This window comes from Xiphias gladius, chromosome 10 (genome assembly GCF_016859285.1).
Source record: "Xiphias gladius isolate SHS-SW01 ecotype Sanya breed wild chromosome 10, ASM1685928v1, whole genome shotgun sequence".
NCBI lineage: Eukaryota > Metazoa > Chordata > Actinopteri > Istiophoriformes > Xiphiidae > Xiphias > Xiphias gladius.
Window position 1 is genome coordinate 4,502,976 of NC_053409.1, and position 22,008 is coordinate 4,524,983.

Sequence of the window (22,008 nt, forward strand, 5' to 3'; positions counted from 1 at the left end):
GGGGTGCCGGGTGTCCACCTTAGTCATGATAGTCATTCTTAGGTTAGTTGCACTTGTGTTAAGGTCGTAAGGGCAGGATGATGATATCTCCCCTCTGACCTGTCGTCCTGGCTCCCCCTTGCCGTAGCATGTTCGTTGTACCTCATCAACCTCTAGTTGTGATAGCAGTTGCCTTATGTGGATGTTGGAACACTGAGCTAGTAGTTGTTTCTTTGTCATGTATGTATTTCCTTTCATCGGGGTTTATTGTATAATAGCATTCCAACAGATCCCTATTCTTTTGCCCTGCTGCATCTATGTCTTATATATATTTACACACACACACACACACACATATATATACACACATACATACACATATACATTCATGCATATAAATATATATACATATGCATACATACGTGCATATAAATATATATACATATGCATACATACGTACATATATATATACCTATTCATACATACGTACATATAAATATATATATATATGCATACACACGTACATACATACACACATACATACACATAAACATGTATATACATACACATAAATATGTATATACATACATAGATACATACACATAAACATGTATATACATACATAGATACATACACATAAACATGTATATACATACACATAAATATGTATATACATAGATATATATATACCGACATATATACGCACACATATATACATACATATATACGCACACATATATATATATACGTACATATATACATAGACACACACATATATACATATATAGATACGCACATATATACATACATATATACGCACATATATATACATACACACATACATATATACACAAATATTCACCTGATATACATACGTGCATAGATACATATACATACATGTATGTGCATAGATACATATACATACATGTATGTGTATAGATACATATACATACATGTACGTATATGTGTATATATATATAAACATACATATATGTGTGTATATATATATATATATGTGTGTATATATATATATATAAACATACATATATATATATATATATATATATATACATACACACACACACACACACATCTCTATACACATACATATATACACACGTATACATATATATATACGCACACACACACATATATATATACACACATACACGCATATACACATCTATATACACACATACACGCACATACACATCTATATACACACATACACATCTATATACACACATATACATCTATATACACACACATATATACACACATATATACACACATACACATATATACATATATACACACATACACACATACATATATATACACATATATACATATATACACACATACACACATACATATATATACACATATATACATATATACACACATACACACACACACATATACATATATGGAAAATCACGTATAAATATATACACACATACACAGCTTTTTATAATTTACTATGCAAGTTGACAGTTTTATTAAAAGGTAAAAGCAGATGCATTTTTAAATATACATAAATGTGATCAACACAATATGCAAACAGTGATAATTAAAGATCAACCCGGACAAATCAATAATAGATATAAGAAGACAATAATCTTTATATAATAATTTAAACAAAAATGTATGTACTCTGAACAGTTTTGGATTCCTTAATAATTGACATGATTTTTTTTTGTTTAGAAGGCAGGATACAATGCAATTTGAAGGACTTGCTTATCTTCACCACATGAGTTAATAAACCTGGCAAAAACGTTCATCTGAAACTGATCGGTCTTTGATTGTTAATCCAGGTGTCTGCTAATGAAGGAGCATTGAACAGGACATACTTAAGGGACTGCTACTTGCCGCGACCTGCAAGGTAAGGGTCCCTCAACTGATCAAGGTAGCTAAAGGTGTCAGTGGGTTAGGTTTTGGTAGTCTTGCTAATCTGTCCATTTGTAACATAAAAGCCAATATGCTTAATACAGCTGTCCGTGAAAAATTATTGGTATTCTCAACAGTAAAGGGGAACCTTATCACTGATTTGAATGTAATCATTGCAAATGTGAAGGATCTATTCGAGAAGCAAGCTAGATACTTGTAGCAAGACAACCTTGTGCCAAAATACAACGATCTGTGACTTTTTAATGTTGTGGCTGTTGTGGTATATGTACACACACACACACACACACACACACACACACACACACACGTATATGTATATAGACAAACACACACCATTTAGCCACAACATTAAAACCAGTCAGTTGTTTTGATGTTGTGGCTGATTGGTGTATATACCCTTCATTAATAATCATAGCAACATAACTTCTGATTAATAAGATTTTAAAAACTTTTCTGTTGTACAGCGTTATTATCAAAGAATTTTCTCTCAGATTCTTTCATATGTATGTGTCATGCAGCAAAAGAGTCACCAGTACTGTTCACAATGTCAGGTTGTAGATAACAGGTAATGAAAAGGAAATAGTGAAATGTAGTAGAAAGACAAAAAAAACGTAATTTTTAAATGTAAATTCCTACTGTAATACATCCATTGTAACATAAAAGTGCATGAAATTGTCAAACCCGAACATGGTCTAAAAAATAACAATATGACAATGTCATGCACAGTCTGCTGTAAACACACTACGTTTAGGTACAATTTAGGTAGTGATGATTAGCTTATTGACAGCAACCCCTGTTGGTCAAATGACTCTCACCTTGCAGGTTGTAGCGACCCCTCAGTCTCCCATTTCTTGTCTGGGTGCAGTGACTTCAATGAGTCTCTGCTTGTTGCTTGGCAACCTCTGGAAATAACTGGGAAGGGTCAAGAAATAGTCTAGTACATAACCCCCTGTAAAACTATAATGTTTCATACAATTGCTTTAGATCAGAATAAACTAACAATTTCTAACTTGTTAATTACTGAGCTTTAGAGGTGCTGGTAGGTGGATTCTACTCTTGGGGGTTTACTTCCTGTCACAATGGAGGAAATCTGCAGTAGTGTGTCCTCTCCCAGTCCAAGCTCCTGCCTCTTAAACCAGTTTGAGGCACTGTGTGTTGAAGCTGTCCCCCTCCCGACAGGCCACGGCCTCCAGCAGAGCCTGCTTCTTTTGGGTGCTGCGAGATGACTCCAGCTCGTACATGGTGGTCAAGTTGAAGAGGACGCTCTCGTGGAGGTAGAGCCCGGGGTTCTGCTGCACCAGACCCTCTAGCTGGCCTAGGGACTCCTTCAAACGGCCCAGGTATAGAAGGCACACTGCTGCGTTGTTGTTGGCCTGGGAACGTACGGAAGGAGTGGGGAATAGGTAGGGACAGATGATTTCAGATGTGAACTTATCAATAACGGTCCATAAATCCATAAATCAAATGACATGGAGCACACTGTACAGCACAGTAGAGTTCTAAACCTTGCCCCATAACTATCTGAATGAATCAATAGCATTTCATACAAATTTTATTGTGTTTTTAGATTAACTGTTTCTTGAAGGATTTTTATGATACTACCTACTATAGCCTTTAAGATCAATTTTATATTTACACTGTAGAAACAAAAATGTACATGTAACCGAAAATGAATAAAGCCTCGCAATATAAAATTACAGTGGCTTCAGAAAGTATTCAGACTTCTTCACTGTTTGCAAACTTTGTTGTAGATTTAATCATAAATTGATTAAAGTTACAATTGAAATCTGTCATTTCAATTGTAACTGAAATCTGTTACAATTGAAAAAAACTGAAATCTGTCATTTACAACAATATGCAGACCTATAATTCAGTACTTTGTAGAATGCCCCTTTGGCAGCAATTACATCTTAGATTATGCTTGGGTAGCCCTCTACAATAATGTTTATTGGTTGAAATTTAGATAATATAAATATTTTAAGGACTAAGCATAAGCAGATCCAACTAGTACAATATAAAACACGCTCTCTTTCGCTTTCTGTCTCCCTCTCTCTCTCTCCCTCTCTCTTTGTCTCTCAACCCAATCGGTCGAGGCAGACGGCTGCTCACCATGAGCCGGGTTCTGTTCAAGGTTTCTACCCGTTAAAAGGGGTTTTTTCCTTGACACTGTTGCCAAGTGCTTGCTCATGAATGCTGGGTCTCTGGAAATAATATTAAAAACAGTATGATCTAGACCTGCTCTAAATGAAAAGTGCCCTGAGATAACCTGTTATGATTTGGTGCTATATAAATAAAATCAACTTGTCTTTACTAATGCATTCTCTGCAAGGAGATGCAGAGGAAATCACATGAATCATACATATGTTGTATTATACTGTAGTAGATGTGGTAGTACTTACAACAGGGTTTTTTGCGTCAATTTTTAACACTTCAGTGAAGGATGCATGTGCTTCAGCATAGTTATTCTGACTGAGGTAGACAAAAGCCCTGGAAAAAAAAAAACACACACACACACACACAAATACACGACGTTGAGGTCGGGCTGTGCAGGCAAGTCAAGTTCTTCCACAGCAAACTGTGAAAACCATTTCTTTACCTGACCTGACTTCCTTACAGGAAAAAGCCAACATAAACTGTTGCCATAAAGTTTAAAGAATACTACTGTCTAACAGTGAATCTTGACTTGAAGTTTTAGATCTGAATTGAGCTGAAATAAAGCAACTTAGTAAAGGTTTTGAATATTACGCACATGAATTTTCTATCTGAATTTGAGAACCCTAAAATAAGTATGTATACTAGAAATAAAGTTTTTGAAATTGCACAACTGGAAATTGACTGAGAATTTAATAAAGCGAAAGTCAGACAACATAAATTCAGAAAGATGGTTTTCAAAGTTAGATATTTCAGTGCAATAAATTCAGTGATATTAAAATTTAAAAACAAAGTATTTAGTAGAGATTCAATTGCAATTTTTTTTTAAACTATTGGTTAACATCTGTTTATTTGCACAATTATTACACTAATGCTTGTAAAAACATTTATTTATATTGGCCTTGGTTCTGCACTGTAAATAGCTTTCTAATTTTGAGCTATTGTATAGTTTTTCTACTTATTCTTTACTTTGTTCTACTCATTGTATCTGCATATAACTTTATAAATTTCAGGTATAGCTCTCCATCAGATATGTTGTATCAGTTGTACTTAGTTTGTGCTCTATAATATAAAAAAATAATCAAATTCTACTTCTCTTCACTATTTCTTTTTCACTTTTTATTTTGCCATCTGCTGACTGCAGAGAATCAGGTGTTTGCATCAGTTATGTCAGACAAAGTTATAAAACTATACATTAATACCCATAACTCCACTCTTAATGTCCTATAAAAATGAGATTTTAATCTTTAATTGTTTTAATTAGATAATTAAAAGAATCCATGACCATGTCACAATGTAAAAACATTATATAATGCACAACAATGATTATTTAGGCATTTACAGAAATATTACCTAAAATACCTGCAGAATTTTTAGTAATTATATGCTGCATCAATCCTGCGAACGTCCGTGGAGCTAAAATTGTCCTGAACAGCAAAAAGTACACACAGACACACACACACACACACAGAGGCGCTAAATGCATGATCAACACACATACCTGTTCATCAACATGCATGTGATGTGACTGGATTGGTTCCCTTTCATCTGGCAGGCTTTCTCCACATCCTGAAAGTACCTCTCTGCTGTTTTAACGTCTCCGATCTGGCCAAGAACAAAGCAGCACAAACACATTAGCCACGCAGTATATTAAGGTTTGTCTATACTGTAAAATGGGAGGAGTGCAAATAACTTAGGTTAGATTTCATGATCACAAAATAAATATATCTCTGATGATAGTACAACACAATGCCTTTGTTTACACATTTAAAAACATAGTACAGGGCTTGTGAGATCATGCTCTCGATAAAGATATCATAAGCATACATAACAAACAGACTAGTCCTTAGCAGTGTGGTGAAGAATATATAAGAGTATATGTTATGTGTGTGTCATGGATGGGCACAGGTCAATCTATATTCTATTCTTACCGACATTTCTAGCTGGAAAGTCAAAGAGCTCAGTCAGAAGTAGGGATGTCACAATCCTATTTTTGCTCTTGATTCCAATCAGAGTTCTTTAAAGTATAGTTCAGCATTTTGGCAAATTTATTGTTTGCTTTATTTTCAAGAGTTAAATTGGAAGCTTGATATCAATCTCACGTCTGTGCATTAAGTACAACCCTCATTGCAATTACCTTAGTTTAGCATAAAGGCACAGTGACTTCCCAGAGTCTTATCGCCCCGTGAGGTTTCCAAGCAACCTCTGCTGTAGAGTGGGATGCTGCACAGAAGTGCTGGGTGGATAGACAAACTGGTGTTTGTCAAGAAAGGAATGAATAACCGACTTTAAAACCACTAATTTTCATTTTTACATTTCTTATGTACAGATTAAACAAATGTGGTGCAAATAGGTGTATTTTTAGACTAGCTGTTTCCCCTGCTTCCAGTCTTTATGGTAAGGTAGGCTAATCGTATCTCAACCCCAGCTGTGTCTGCAACCAGGGAACCAGTGTCTTATAATCTATCCAGGGTGTGTATGTTAATGTGCAAACCTGCAAGAAGATGCGTCCTATACCACTCAGCAGTTGAACTCGCTGCTGAGGTTCATACTGGATGATGGAGTGATAGGTCTCCACGGCCAGAACATAGTCCTGAGGGGGAGAGAGAAAGAGAGAGAGAGAGGGAGAGTGCAAGAGAGGGATAGATAGATAGACATGGGGAGCAAGAGAGAGAGAAACAGATTTAAGAGAAAAAGAGGTAAAGAAAAATATGGATGGAGAATGGAAGTTAAGACAGAAGTTAGTAGTGAGTGAGATGAAGTGAGGTTAACAGTAGGAGGCAGAGACCCTTCTCCTACCTCACTGTATTTCTACACATTGCTCACATGCTAACTGGACTGCTGAGAGGGGCAACAGAGAAAGGTCAGAGAGGTGTGTGTGTTTGTGTAGAGATAATGTCTGTACTGGGCTGGGACAAAGTACAGAAAGTGTGTACAACTGCATGTATGTGTGTATTATGGTGCAGTATCTAAAAATTGCTTTGGCTCAGTCTTCACAACAGTTTCCGGAGTGTCCAAAACCCTTAATGGAATTGGTCTTAAAATCTCAGAGCATACAAAATCAAAAAAACTATCAAACTGTGAAATGTAAAATTTTTATATTGAATTTATCGTTGACTATAGTGTATTACAGTAAATATGGATAATGTATTCTAGTGTCTGACTATATTTCCAAAGCCTGATATATCTTATTCCTCTGTGCCTTAAAGCTCTATTGTTAACAATTATTAAAAACACACCAGTGAGCCACACTGTTGCACTGGGTGACATGTTCCTTCATTACCATGAGCACACACAAGGTCATTTATTTTGACTCAGCCCCATATACACCATCCTGCTGTAAATACTCACTAGAGAACTAAATGTGATGCAGCTGCAAAATAATGAACTATTTCCTCCTGTGTCAGTAATGTTTGTTGAAAACTGCAGTTAGGAAATTGTTTAGCTATTTCATTATTAAATTAAACTCTATAAGTGTGACCTGTTTTAAAGATTTACATTTCAGTAGGAACCAAATTTCAATTAAATTAAATGTTTTTTTTTGTCTTTTCATGTAATTTGCAAGAAATTATAAAATATTAAATAAAACTAGTGCTACCCTTTAACTACAACTCATGTACACACTGTATATTTGCTGAACATATTTCAATGCATACTGTAGAATTTCAGATTTTCTAAGAACATCATGTCTACCTTATTGTTTTTTCAGAGTTCCAGTATAGTGATGTGTTAACACTATTTAAGGGTATAATGATATGATAAACCATCAGAGCGTTTCCTCACATAGATAATAAAACTGTGATGGACTACACAACCTAAACAAGTTTCAAGAATCACACATTTCAAAAGTATCAAAAATATATATTGTAAAAATATGAAACATTCAATCATGTTTTGCTAAACAGTCAGTAGTTATTATAAAGTATTTATGATTTGCAGAAAATGTGCTACAACAAGTCACTGGTATGGTCCTTTAAAGGTGAGAGCTTTGCATACTGAGCCGAAACAATGAAATACTGTAATTTACCACTAGATGGCCCTCTGGTTCTCTGTACAGTCTGATCCAAATCCACACTCTATTTATTCATTCTCTCTCTCTCTCACTCTGTCTTCTTCTCTCTCTCACTGACCACGAATCCAATTAGTGGTCAGTCTAGGGGGATTTCACTGTGAATCCTCCACCAGCCTGGCATCAGAGATATCTGAGACTCTTTCTCTCTCACACACACACACACACACACACACACACACACACACACACACACACACACACACACACACACACACACACACACACACACACACACACACACACACACACAGGCAGACTCAGACCTCCATAAATGGACACATTCTCTCCAACACACTGTGACACACAAATTTGAGCAAATACACACACCTACCTTCATCAGCAGCAGACAGTTGGCCATGGAGTACATGACCCGGCTGAGGCGAGACTGCCACAGTTCAAGCGATGCTAAAAAAAAGGGAGAGAAGAAGAAGATAGAGCGACGGGGTATATTTCGCTTAGGATGACTTCCTATTTTCACTTTTTTGGGTGCCCCTGTAACGTCACCCTTTTTCCCCCTTCCTCAACCCATCTCTCTTATCCTTCCATTCCTCTCATTACACCTCCCCTCTCCCCATCCCGTCCTCCACCTCTTCAACAGGGTTTATTTTAAGTCGAGGTGGTGAGGAAGACAGTGCGGCACACTCCACTTTCCTCTTTCCCTCAGACTGTGTGGTGTGTGGAAGAGCTTGTGTGTAGGCCTATTAGTATTCATGGCTGCACTCGTGTGTGTCTGTGTGTGTGTTGGTGAGAAGAGCTAATAACTCAGTAGGGGTCTGATGTGTGAAGGTAATGCCCTGCGTTATTGACTTGACTGTTGACTGTCTGTGTAGGTAGGGAGAGGAGAGACAGAGGGCACAGCTATTACTCTGCTTTAAGAAAGGTGAGAAACCGGCAGAACTGGCGAACCCTCACGCATACATATGTACACGTCATCCTGACAGTACATAATTGTAAGCAAGCATCTTGGAACATTTAGCTCAAATTCACCAAGTGGCTTGTTGTTCATCTCCGAGAATTAGCTGATTAAATAGCTTCAAGTCACTTTAAAAAAGACTGACACACAGCCTTTGGAAAAGTGTCTAAATTAGTGGTCATAGGACTTGCAAACATAGGAGTCTGAGAAACCGGTGTAAGATGTACTGCTGTGTTAAGAGAAGAGATGAGATGAAGTCTATTTACTTCAGGTTATATGGACGTGTGTCTGCGTAAACCTGGTGAATTTTAGATGAAGGTGCCTATTTCCTCAGCACCCTTTGACCGATGTGAATGGATTGGATAGGATCGATCTGTATTGATCTGCTTGACGTGGAGGGCTGAAGAGACCATTTGATATTCAGTGTGAGTACCGAAGCAGCAAGATGCTAAACACTTTGAGAGCACTGCACTGTTGTGTTTGTGTGGTTCAGGGTGTGTGTATGTTTGGCCAATGTATGCTGCAATCCTGCACCAGGTGTGCCTCTGCCTCAGTGCTTGTGTGTGTGTGTGTATTACCCACTGGGCCCATTACCTCACTCTATTCCTACAGTGTGATGCAGTCTGGTACATGGGCCAGGTCTGTAGCACAATGTCTATGTGCGTGGGCATGTTTGGTGTGTGTGGTTACCTTGCCTGTTCTCCTGTGTTAGGGTGATCATGCTGCCATCCTCAGCCAAGCTTTTCTTCAAGTTCTCTAGAATCTGCCAATGGGGGGGAATTCAAACTTCAGAGGGGGACGCTGCTTTACTGCCATCGCTGCCAAGGCTTTTTATGTGTGTGTATTAGAATCTGCATATTCAATAACTGTAAAATTCAACCATATTTGGATGTTTATACAGGTGGGCTTCAGGATAAGTATGGCTAATATGCTTCTCTGTGGGTGTGTAGTTTTATTGTGTGAATGCTACAGAGTATGCATATCTTTATGTTCATCCAGAGGCCGTGTTCGTATATGTGTGTATACTAACAGCGTGGCAGACGGTTTTGAGATTGTGCAGGCGGTCCAGAGCCTCCTGGGGCTTGGCCAGGTACTGGGGAAGCTCTGCATGCAGCAACCGCATGGAGAACGGCACCATGGAACCTGGACAGTAGGGAGGGAGAGAGGAGGGAGAACAACAAGAAAACAGGAGATGGAGGGAAAAAATGTGTGAATAAAAGGGGAGAAATAAGAAACAGAGTGGGATGACGACAGAGCAGGAGAAAGAGAGAAAAAAAGAGAGGGAAGAAGGAGAGAGACAGACACAGGGCACGAGATGAGACTATAAACCCATCCACCCACACACAGACTGCATACAGCCCTGGAGGCAGGAACCTACAGATGGCATTGAGCTACGTATCGCTGCTTATTAAACCCTCTCATCTCTCTCTCTGGGTGTGCTGCACAGCTCCATCACTCATCTCTCTGCCTCATCCCTCTGTCTCTTTCTGCCTCTACATCATTCACACTGTCTTGCTCTCTCTCTCTCTCACACACACACACACACACACACACACACACACACACACACACACACACACACACACACACACACACACACACACACACACACACACACCTCTGAGGAAGAGCCTATATTTCTATCTCTATTTCTATCTCTCATGTCTATCTGCTTGTGCTTTCTGTCTTACCCATCTACAGTATAGCACACACACTCCTTTTCCCCATTTACCTGGTTTTCTATATTACTGCCTTCTGTTACATTGTTTTATCTTCATGCTGACTGAATAGCATTTTCTGTTGGCTTGATTCTTTATTTGGTCACTCATGGGTATCAGCAAGTTTCTTCAGCTTAAAATAAAGACCTTTGATACCTCTAAAGTGTCTGTTTAGAATTAAATGTTATTGCAACTTCGTAAATGAGAAGTACAACAACCCATGAAACCACAACCTCGCACAGACATCAAATAAATACATTTAAAGTTACACTGTGGACATTTTGTCAAGTAATGGAGCTATATATCATTGTTTTGATGAGTGGTTGCTCATTTTCTTAACATCTTGTGCCATTTTAGTGCATGCAAGAGGATGCACATGTACGCACAAGACCACAAGGGTGGTTAGATCCACCAGCACTTTCAGCACCTGGTCAGACCAGCATTTTTGTGAAATTTTGGAATAATGCATTTGTTTTGAATGGAATTGCCTATATCAGCGGATTTGCTTACTTTGGTGAACTTAAATACATTAATTTGTGCCGTTGACCAATAGCACCCTATCAAAACAGTTCTGACTTTGAGGAAGAGTCTAGTGTGACCTAAATAGAGGAAGCTGTCATATTAGCTGTGTAGCACCATCCACGTTTATATAATCCTCCTCTGCTGGAGTATAAACTGCTCTTGAAGAGAGGCAAGGTTTGAAGGCGTCTGTGATGGAACGAATATGTTTTCTAAATAAACTGTGTTAACTTATTGTCTGAAAAGTTGGCAAGCATTTTGGTGAGAAACACTGCATGTAAACATAACTGTTTTTGTTTACAAGATAAACTGCACAGGGTATCTTTAAGAGTTTGTGTAATGGTATCTAAGACCTTTAGATTCAATTTGAGATATTTAAATACTCTCTGGACTTGCACTACCTGTCTGCCTCAGCATATTAATCAACTCCCCAGTCTTGTCTGCATGTCCATCTTTTTGTTTGGTTTACATTAAACCAGTTAACTGATTATTTAGAGGGCAGAGGCCAATATTTTTTTTTCAACCAGCTGCAGAAAAAAAAGCAAGGACCTGTTCTCAAAGAAGCTGGGAAGGTTAGTGTTTGACCATGAGCACATTTTATTTTACCTACAATAAAACTCTCTCTCTTAATTTATTGATCTTTACATGAAAGGGAATCTAAACAAAAAGTAAAGCATGAAGAGCATGAGCTTTTAAAAGGACATGCACGAATGCTACTTGTCAGGCAGGTAGCATTCAGGTCTTAATATTTCTGTGTCCAAATTGGACTCAACTTTTCATTTGGCAAACAAATTGATAACTGACAAACATTGATTCTTTCTCGAGCGCTCAGTCGATCTTAATTCTTGAGAGAGCGATACATGGGCAGTTGTCTCTTAAGGCGGTCAAAAAGTTCAATCATGGGTAACAGATATTCGATACAAGTGTTGGGCTGGAGAAATGTTCGACTTCTGATGCCAGGCTACACAACTTGTGCCAGTTTGTCTGCGAGCACCTAGCAGGGCACAAAGCATTTAATATTGAGCAATGGAAAGTCAATTGTTGCTCTCTATAGAGGGCTGTGCTGTGTAGCTTCAATTGTTATTTTCTGTACAAGCATGTGTGTGTGTGTGTGTGTGTGTGTGTGTGCATGGTACTGCCTTCACTTTAGTAGCCCAAGGGGCGAAGAAGATACAAAGTAATGGGAATACATTAGACAGCAATTCATGCAGTGTAAAAAGAGGAAAAACAAAACCAAAGAATTGCTGGAGACAAGTAGAGTTGTTGGAGCTTCTTGACAATACAGTCTTATAGCAAGCTCCTGGCAGAAACTTTCCTTTGAATATTTAATAGGACAGTGGTGGTATACTTGTGTATCCTAAAAAATGTGGGTTAAATGCAAAATCCTTTTGGAGAGCAGGCTAATAACACATTCAAAATTCACAGATAAGAGTTTCAGAGCAGTTTTTCGGTACTATCAGGAATAACACTATTCAAGCATCAGTCAGGTGTCCATGAGAATTCATGGAGGAGCTTTTGATTGTTCCCTACCATTATAAGATGTAAGCATACTGCCTAAGCATTTTTGTTCAGTGCCTAAACTGAATGAATGGAAAAAAATATGCTCAGAGTTCTCTACTGCTCTGAAGAGAAAGGATACCGTATTGGCCCTAATATAAATATTTTTTCTGAAACTTATGTTTAAAAAAGTGGGGGTTGTCCTATATTTCAGGAGTAGACAATTATATGTTCATTCATTACAAAAGATATTCTTTTTGAAAGCAGAGTTTAGGAGTGTAAGTACAGTCTTTTACAGAGTGTTGCACTATGGGTTATTTGTGGCCTTATTATGTTGCTAGGGTAGTGAGTGTTTTCCAGTCCATCTATAGTGAGTCTTTCAGAGTTAATCAGTCTCAAAAGTGTTTGGTTAGTCCAGTTTAACCTGCAGGAGTTTTTGGAGGCTGGTGTAACATGTTCTGCTGCCACAGAGGAAATAAATTCATGATGAGTGAAAACGAGCTCTTAGCCTCTCTTGTCGTCTATACTGCAGATATAAACCAGGGACAAAATCTGTCAAATAGCCAAGAATTAAGTCTGTCACAGATGATGAGCTCAAAAAGACTGAAGTCTGAAAAATGTTAAATGTCAGAGAAAATAATTATGCGAGAGAAATGAGAGCGAGAAAGGAATGTACTCGCTACAGTTACTCAATCAGCTGACTAGCTGCCACTGGGAAAGTGAGCTTTCTACAGATGTCCAACCAAACAAATATTTTGGTAAGCAGCCAAACACTGTTACATTGTCAGATGACTATGGGAGGATGAGAAAATTGAAGTTCAAATCCATTCACAATAGGTCTTGTTTTACCAGTGTTATTTTGTGCAAACAGTGTGATCAATCACACTGAAGAATGTGAATGCGCTCATGTCATCTGTGAGCATATTTGCTTCGCTTTCTTTCCAGCTAATGGGTGAGTATACTGTGAAAAACATCAACTTGTGTTGTGTTTTTATAAATATTGTAATGATGGTCCAAAATGATGTGGAAATGCGTATTTTCACAATCCCCTCTACCTTCTGTAAAAATTTCTTTGATCAATACCAAAAGTGCTCCTCCTACATAAAGGTCAATTGTAATGAGCCAAAAGAACAGACAATGGTATGGTTTTGTATAAGCAGTGTTGTGTGTATGTTTTTTTTGTGTGCATATACCTCTCCTCCCAGGATATACAGTGGGGTAGTACTCATAATAGAGGTCTGGATGATCCAGGTTGCCAAATGGTTCAAACTCAAGCTCAGCATTTTGGAAGAGGTTTAGCTTGGTGAGAAGGGCCAGCCGAAGAAACCAGAGCTGGAACAAACACAAGCAAACCCCCCTCTATTTGTAAAATATAGAAAACATTAATCATATATTCTGAGTACAAAAGCAAAACATAAAAAAGAGATACATCATGCAAATTGTCTTAGTAATGGTATAATAATCATGGCTATAATGAAATAAAATACCCTTACTTCCGTTACACAGCAATATCCTTTTTATCTATAATGTAAGACATTAATTTAGGCTGTTAGTCTCAGTTGCTGCTGAAACTAACTGCCCTCCCTCAAACACACTCTGACCAGTCTCACAGCAACACTGCTTGCCAAACACCAATCAGCGTTAACCAAATTATAACACAATGTAAAGGAAACTAGATGAAACACTCTTAAGAAGAAACAAAAGGCAAATTAGATTAGAATGTTATCTGTCCCTAAACAGAGATTATGAATTGGCAGATTATCTTTTAATTGTCAGCGATAGAAACCAGAGGCAGATCCTAACCAAGTATAGGCCATGTAACCCCAAACTGGCAATTGAACATGGAAGAAACCAAAATCATGACAACCAAAAGAAAAGAGAAAATGTGGTCACGGTTTAGCAGGTGAGGTTGAGACAGAGATGCACTTCTTCCTAAAATGTAAATCATTCAATGAAATAAGGAACGAGTGCATTCAGCCATCCATCTTCTGGCATCTTCTCGCCCACAACACCTCCAGAGTGCTCAGCAGCAACATTTAGCATCCCAGGTGTGCCCCTCTCTGCTTTTACCCCTTCCCGTAGGTCCCCTTTCTCTTCAGCCAAAGCCAGTTGCTGCTACACTTGACAGCCTCCGTCAATGACCTGGTGCCTTGCTGTAGAGCTTGCCCTCGAACATCTCTTCAGAAACCCCATGTTTGACTTGTCCACAAAACCTCTGCAACCCTCCTCCACTGGTTGCACTTGTATTCTCCAGCAATGCTGCCCTGCTTCAGCTGCTACGTGTGCATATTTCAACCTTTTTGTTCATATGCTTCACCCACTGTAGCCTCCCAAAGCACAGTTAGCTCCACAATGCATGTGGACCAAGTCTGAGACTGCCCTTGCACTTCGCATTGCCTCCTCTTGCTGGCGGACCTTAGCAACTACCAGCTTTCACCGCTGGGCTGATGTTGCTTTGTGCCAAGTGAGATGACCTATCATGAGACCAAAACAACCTCTCCCATGCTGCACCTGACTTATAATATCTCCATGCCTGAGAGCAGATTTTGCTTGTTCTATAGTCTCAGGGTCCACTTTCTCCCAGTTGTCAGTCTGGGAGCAGTTGCTCGTATGCCACTTTCTTGAGACTCAGCCAGGGTCATGTCCAGCTCCACCCTGATGCACTTGTATTCTTCAGTGAGGCTAGAGACAGGCCGTTGTAGTGCACCTTTCCCATACAAGCTGATACTGCTGAGGCAATGCAAAAGTCCAAGCCACTTCTTTATGTAGGAGCTGATTGTTCTCCCCAGATTCTCAACTTTGGTGATGGAATTCTCATAGACTGTCAGAGGCCAAATCAGGTTTGGAAGCAGTACAACCTGCAGGCAACACAGTTTCATCTTGCCAGGGAATAGAGTCTTGTCTATGCTGACCAGACCTTCAATATCAAAGCAGAAGACCAACAATGAAAAATATCTTGGACTGTCCTTTCTTAGAGATGTCTGTGTTAGTGATCCTGTCTAACATACTGTACAGATAAATTGTGGGAATTGATAAATTATTCAGCACACTGTACCTTGTTTACTCACAATGAATGCATACAAAACACTCCCCCACCTCCACCTTTGCCATTCAAACCACATCTCTGTCATGCTAATCCCAGTATATAGGCCATTTTTGAGACTTTGCAGACCAATCCAAAAACAGATTAAGGTCTGGCCAGAGGGGACTGTCTCAGCCCTGCAGGACAGCATTGAAAGCAACGATTGGAGCATGTTCAAAGAGGCAGCTTCCTATGGGGACTTTATCAATCTGGAGGAATACACAGAGGCTGTGACAGCCTACATCAGTGAGTGTACTCATGATGTCACAGTCACTAAAACCATCCCCCAAGGGCAAACCAGAAGACATGGCTGACAGTGGAGATTTGATCTGAGACACTTCATTCAGATCTGGGGAGAAGACATCCCTCAAAGCAGCAAGAACTAACCTGTCACATGGCATCAGAGAAGCAAAACGGAATAATGCACAGAGTCAACTGTCACTTAACCGACAGCAGGGACACATGACGCTTGTGAAATGGACTCCAGGCCATCATGGACTATAAATCCCCACCAAAGAATTGGGACAGTGATGTCTCCCTTCAAGAAGCAATGAACAACTTCTGAGTGCAATTTCACAAGTTGAACAATTTGCAGCTGACAAATACATTCCCCCAGATGACCAGGTTCTGCATATGACTACAGACAGTGTGAGGAAGCCCTGCTTCTGGGCCAAACGTCACACAGCAGCAGGACAGAATCCTGGGTCATGCCATCACGGTCTGCACTGGACAGCTGGCAAATGTCCTCACAGACATCTTCAACATGGCCTAAGCAGTCATCCCCACATGCTTCTAGTCAACCACCATCATCCTAGGGTCTAAGAAGTCTCCTGTGCATTGTCTGAATGATTACCACCCTGTAGTACCCAAACCTATCATCATGATGTGCTTTGAGGTGCTGGTCCTGCAGCACATTAAGTCCAGCCTCTCCATCACACTCGACTCCTCCAGTTTGGTAACCCCTCCAACCACTCCACTGAGGACGCTGTAACATCTGCCCTCTTCCCAGCCCTGTCTCCACATGGCTGGGTGGAGGGCACAGTCAAGCTGAGCCAGCTATGCTTCAACACCTTCCTCTGCAACTAGGTCCTGGATCTCCTCAATGGTAGGACACAGACCATCAGATTGGCAGCTACACCTTCAGCACCACCACATTGAGCACCCAGCCCACTCCTGTTCACGCTGCTGACATACGACTGCACTGCATCATCCAGCACCAACTGCATCATTAAGTTTTCTGATAACACAGCAGTGGTGGGCCTCATTAACAACAATGAAGATTGAGAGTATAGAGAAGAGGTGGACCTACTAACAGTGTGAGGGAAGTTATCATCAACTTCAGAAGGAAGCATGCTGACCACAGACCGCTGACCATTGATGGCACCGCTGTGGAGAGGGTCACTAGCACAAAGTTCCTGGGAGTATAGCTCACAGATGACCTCTCCCAGACCTGTGACATGAGACAGTTCTCTCCAACTAAGCACAGCAGCGTCTACATTTCCTGTGTCAACTGATTAAGTTAAGACTCCCTCCACCTGTTGTCACCATGTTCTACAGAGGCACCGATGAGAGAATTTTGACCACCTTTATCACTGCCTGATATGGGAACACAACAGTGACAACAGCAGAGAAGATCATCAGTACTTCTCTTCCCTCCATACAAGACACCTATGAAACACAGTGCCCCCCATAAGGCTCTGGGTATCATGGAGGACCCCACCCAACCGAGCCACAGTCTCTTCACCCTCCATTAAGCAGGAGGTACTGGAGCATCAGGCGCTCCTCTAACAGGCTCTGCAATTGCTTCTTCCCTCAAGCTGTGAGGATCCTTAACAGCTTGAACACCCCAACCAACATCCCGTATTACTACCTCCCATGAACTGTAAGACCCAGGCCAACTCAACCCTCCCAACAGACAATATCCTAGGCCTGCATCCATTACATGGAAAATAACAACTGCACGTGTCATATAAACCCTCTGTGCCTTAATATCCACTGCACTGTATGGAATTTATAAGCAACAGTTATTTGTCATTTGTTTACCGTAATGTTTACATAAACATCTTGAGTACCTAATTTACAACTGTAAACTGTAACTGTTGTCACTGCTAATGTTAAAGTGCTCACTCCTTCTCTAAAGACTGTGTGGTGTTTGTAACTCTTGTGTTATTTTGTTTTAGTTTTATTTTAGTTTTGTTTGTTGTACTTATTGTCCTAAGTGGCATTTCAGTCCTGGCTGATTTAGGGGCACCTGTAGTTACTGGTAGTAACAGCAAATGCAGTTTAATACAACATGCATTTCCTGTGACTACTTCATAATAAAAGTCAACTTGTGTTTCGCCAGTTAAACACTTTTAATGTGAAGCTGCAGCAGTAGTAAATGTTTGGTTTGCATTAGCACTAACTTAATACAGCCTTTTATTGAAGAATGTCGTGACAGACACCCAGTTCCTCATACTGCAAATATAAAAAAGTTGCAATACTTTCATCAGTGGGCCAAAGGCTCAATCCCCATTGTGTTACCTCATGCGGCAATAGATAGGGACTTATATTTAAAGACATTTGAAAATCTTCAAGATTGCCACTTTAAATGTCTTTCCTATATTGCACAGTGGTCCATGAAACAACATTTTGTTTTCATGTATGTTGACATACATATATGTGAAAATGAGAGTAAAACTGAACTTGAACTTCCACATCTGCCTTTTAAAGTGAAATCCAGCATAAAACTCTGATCGTCAGTATAGAAACAATTATATCGTCAGCATATAAACAAAAATTAACAAAAATAATTGGATGTTAAATACTCTGTTAAATGGTTATACAATATCAGAACATTTCATGACTATATTCTGTCAGTACAAGTACATTATTAGGTCTATTTTCAACTAAGGTAACTGTAAAATTTATTTAATTTTCATTATTTAATTTGGGGAATTATTACATTACTGTGCAGCCTGTCTTGGCTCTCCACTTTTTCTTTCCAGCAACAGAATCACAAAGACAGTTAGACTGGAGGAAAGACAGAAGAATGGCTGGATGAAGAGAAAGTCGCTGCCTACCTGCAGTGACTCGGTGGTGTGGGAGGTTGGCTGGCCAGCCTTTCCGTATCCCTGACCATGAGCTGTCAGCAGCCGGCCCGTCAGATCTACCGCAGCCCGCCAGTTCTTACTGGTCTGCAGGGGAGAAGAGACAAAACATATCTGAAACACACACCATGATTGACTGATGGAAACATGGACGAAGACCTAGGTCTAAAATATATCAATATTTTTTTTAATGTCATAAATAAAAAAAATCACACTCAAGAGGACACCGCACTAACAAAGTATACACTAAGTATCAAGCACCTTGTTTTGAATATTCAAATGCACTATTGAACCATTTGCTGTGTTTCACAGGGAAAAAAAAAAAAAAAAACAGTGTACAACCTGAGCTACAAAGTTCATTCTTGACCTGGGAAATCTCAACCCAAGGCCCACTTATTCACTTGTTCTGGAGATTACTGTATCATACAGTCCTCATCAGCGGATTTAGTTCGCAAAGGAACTGTAGATTTTCATAATTTTCACTTTACATAATTCTGAGCACCTCTGAGAATGTCAGAAATTAGTACATTTACTAACCATCATTTTAAATAAGTGTTCGAATTCTGAGGCTTAAATGTATGCACTATTAGTGCCCTCAAAAATTCCCACAATGGAATGAAAAAAGTTTAAGTACTTGAATACGTTCTAATAACAATCCCACAATGCAATGCATTGTTTTTTATTGGTGCAAAAATTACAGTTGTGAGACCCTACAGCCAACGTCAACTTTTAAGCCAACATGGACATGAAATCCAAGAATTGCTCAGAAGTATAGAAAGTCCTACAACGCCTGACCATGACAACTTAATCTGTTGATGAAGATAGATATGGTCGAAAGCCCTGAAACAAGTGAGTAAGTAGATCTTGAGTTGAGATGGTTTTGTCAGTGTCAACAACCTGTTTACAGCCTGTCAGACAATCAGACAGACTTTAAAATTATCAACAATTTAGACAAATGATCTGAACCACTTTATTTTGAGGTAAACACCTAAAAGTGAGCACACCTGAAATGTCCCATACCATCTGACCTGATGGCTGCAGACAGTTTACAACAGCCAATTTGGATAATTACTGTTCACCTTCATTAATCTTCCAAATAAGTTTGGTTAACCTTGGGGTTTGTTTAGAACATGTTTGATCGTCTGGTTGCTTATACAGAGCTGCAACAAACCATTATTTTAATTCTAATCTGTCAGTCTATTGATTAATTGATGAGTCTATAAAATACAAAAAATTGTGAAAAAACCCTTGACAGTTACCCTGAGCCTAAGGTGTCCAAACAATAGTCCAAAACAGAGAGATATTTCCTTTATGATGACATGAAACAGAAGAGCAGAAGAATCCTCACTTTTAAGATGCTGGAGCAAGAGAATGTTTGTTTTTCTTGCCCTGATAAATGACTTACAGTACATAATCAATTAATTGACCAATAGTTTCAGGCTTTGCTCATGTCTCTTGCCCAGTCAGAAGTGTTCTTTGCAATGTTCCCTGATCTAAGCAATTGTCTGTTCAGTACAATTATGATAATATTACAGATTAAGAAGGCCAAATAAAAATTTAAAAAAAAAAGCCCAGGTTGCAATAAACTGGAAACATTGTTTAATGTATTACCTTTTCAGAATTTTTTTGATGTTAAATTAAATTAAATTAAATATAACAAACCACAAATTGCTAATGGAGAAGCACAACAACAGAGGGGGTGTTTGAACAGTGAGATTTGTCACCGGAAAATGACTGCAATAACAAAAGGCAGGAAGTTTAAGACTTCTGAAAGAAAATGTGTCACCTCCAAGCCGACATTAACTTGACATCTAATATTAAAAATATTATAAAAAAATTCAAAATAAATATGAAGTTAGGTAGGTGTGTGTGAGTACTCAATTTAAAGTGTGTAGAATGAGGCTGGAGGATAAAGTGCCCACACACACAAACCTGCAAACATAGTTGACAAGCAAGCATGCGCACAAACATACCTTCACATACACACAGACGCACAGAGATATTTGCAGCATCTGCTTCCACAGCAGGTGGTACAATAGAGATTCAGAGTCACCCCACCCCATCAACACACATGACAAGGTCGGCTCACCGATTGGGTCCAAAGTGCTGTGCCATTCATCACAGCCAGGGAGGTAATTAGGAGAGAGGAAGACAGAAAGAGAGATGTCTACTTTCTTTGTAGTCATCTTTATACAAAACCTTTTCTCTCTCTTTCTGCTCTATCTGTTTTCTCCAGTCATCCTCTCTCTTTCCATTCTTTCTCTCTTCATTCTCTTTTCTTTTTCTCTCTTCTTTAGGATTCTCCCATACTTTCTTCTCCCTCTATTGTGATGTGTCCTCTTCTCTTTCCCCTCCCTCCATCTCCTTCCTGCCCTCCCTTTGACTCTCATGTCTGCCTCGCTTCTCTTCCTGCTGTCATTGCTTTCTACTCTATTGTTTCTTCCTCATCCCTTCCTCCTTTCCTCTCCTGCCCTACCTGTGCCAGTAACTCCGCCGCCTCTGAATCTTCATTATGGGGGGAAATGAAGCTGAAAACGATGAGGCAGCTTGGATGGCCAAAAGCAGCTGCAGTCACTCACACACACATATCCTACGGTACGATACAGTACACTGCTGCCCTGCCACAGGGCATAGGAAGACAGGTGTGCAAGTGTGTGTTTCTAGGTGTCTGTGTGAGACTGGGATACAGTTTGAGTAGGGAAATGAAGACAGCCAGCACTGAGCCAGCACTGGTGTACAGTAGCCGCATTCCTACACACACGCACGCACGCAATACACAGAGTTGAGAAAGGGCAAAAAGGGGTAAGGAGATTCAACAGAGGACAGGCAGCATACAAACGGAAGAAATCTAGCCAACATGTAGCGCAAGAGCGCTGGAGTCAAAGTTGGCCATAATGGAAGGAAGAAAAAAAAGCAGAAGCTCTGGGCCAAAAGAGTTGGTAGGAGAAAAAAGGAGCAGTGGGTAGCAGAGTGTAAACCAGGAGCTGCTACCCACTAGGCTACCAGGAGAGGCACCACAAGGAGCCAAATTGAGAAAAAACCCTCAGAGCCGGAGAAGTGAACTTCAGCTCAGGCTT

General features: G+C 39.6%; 1 protein-coding gene across 5 annotated transcripts in view; it reads right to left on the reverse strand.

Moving 5' to 3' along the window:
* Window positions 1-1,452: 1,452 nt before the first annotated feature.
* The window catches only part of trappc12 (trafficking protein particle complex subunit 12), a 37,503-nt gene continuing 16,947 nt past the window's right edge, over window positions 1,453-22,008 (reverse strand). For all 5 annotated transcript variants that reach the window (XM_040137430.1, XM_040137431.1, XM_040137428.1 and 2 more), the window contains exons 4-12: window positions 18,905-19,018; window positions 13,954-14,092; window positions 10,057-10,169; window positions 9,717-9,789; window positions 8,445-8,518; window positions 6,536-6,634; window positions 5,543-5,646; window positions 4,290-4,377; window positions 1,453-3,263 (exon numbers count right to left, since the gene is read on the reverse strand). In XM_040137430.1, coding sequence (XP_039993364.1) covers window positions 3,021-3,263; window positions 4,290-4,377; window positions 5,543-5,646; window positions 6,536-6,634; window positions 8,445-8,518; window positions 9,717-9,789; window positions 10,057-10,169; window positions 13,954-14,092; window positions 18,905-19,018 — 1,047 coding nt within the window. In that variant the 3' untranslated portion in view covers window positions 1,453-3,020. The remainder of the gene's footprint in view (window positions 3,264-4,289; window positions 4,378-5,542; window positions 5,647-6,535; window positions 6,635-8,444; window positions 8,519-9,716; window positions 9,790-10,056; window positions 10,170-13,953; window positions 14,093-18,904; window positions 19,019-22,008) is intronic.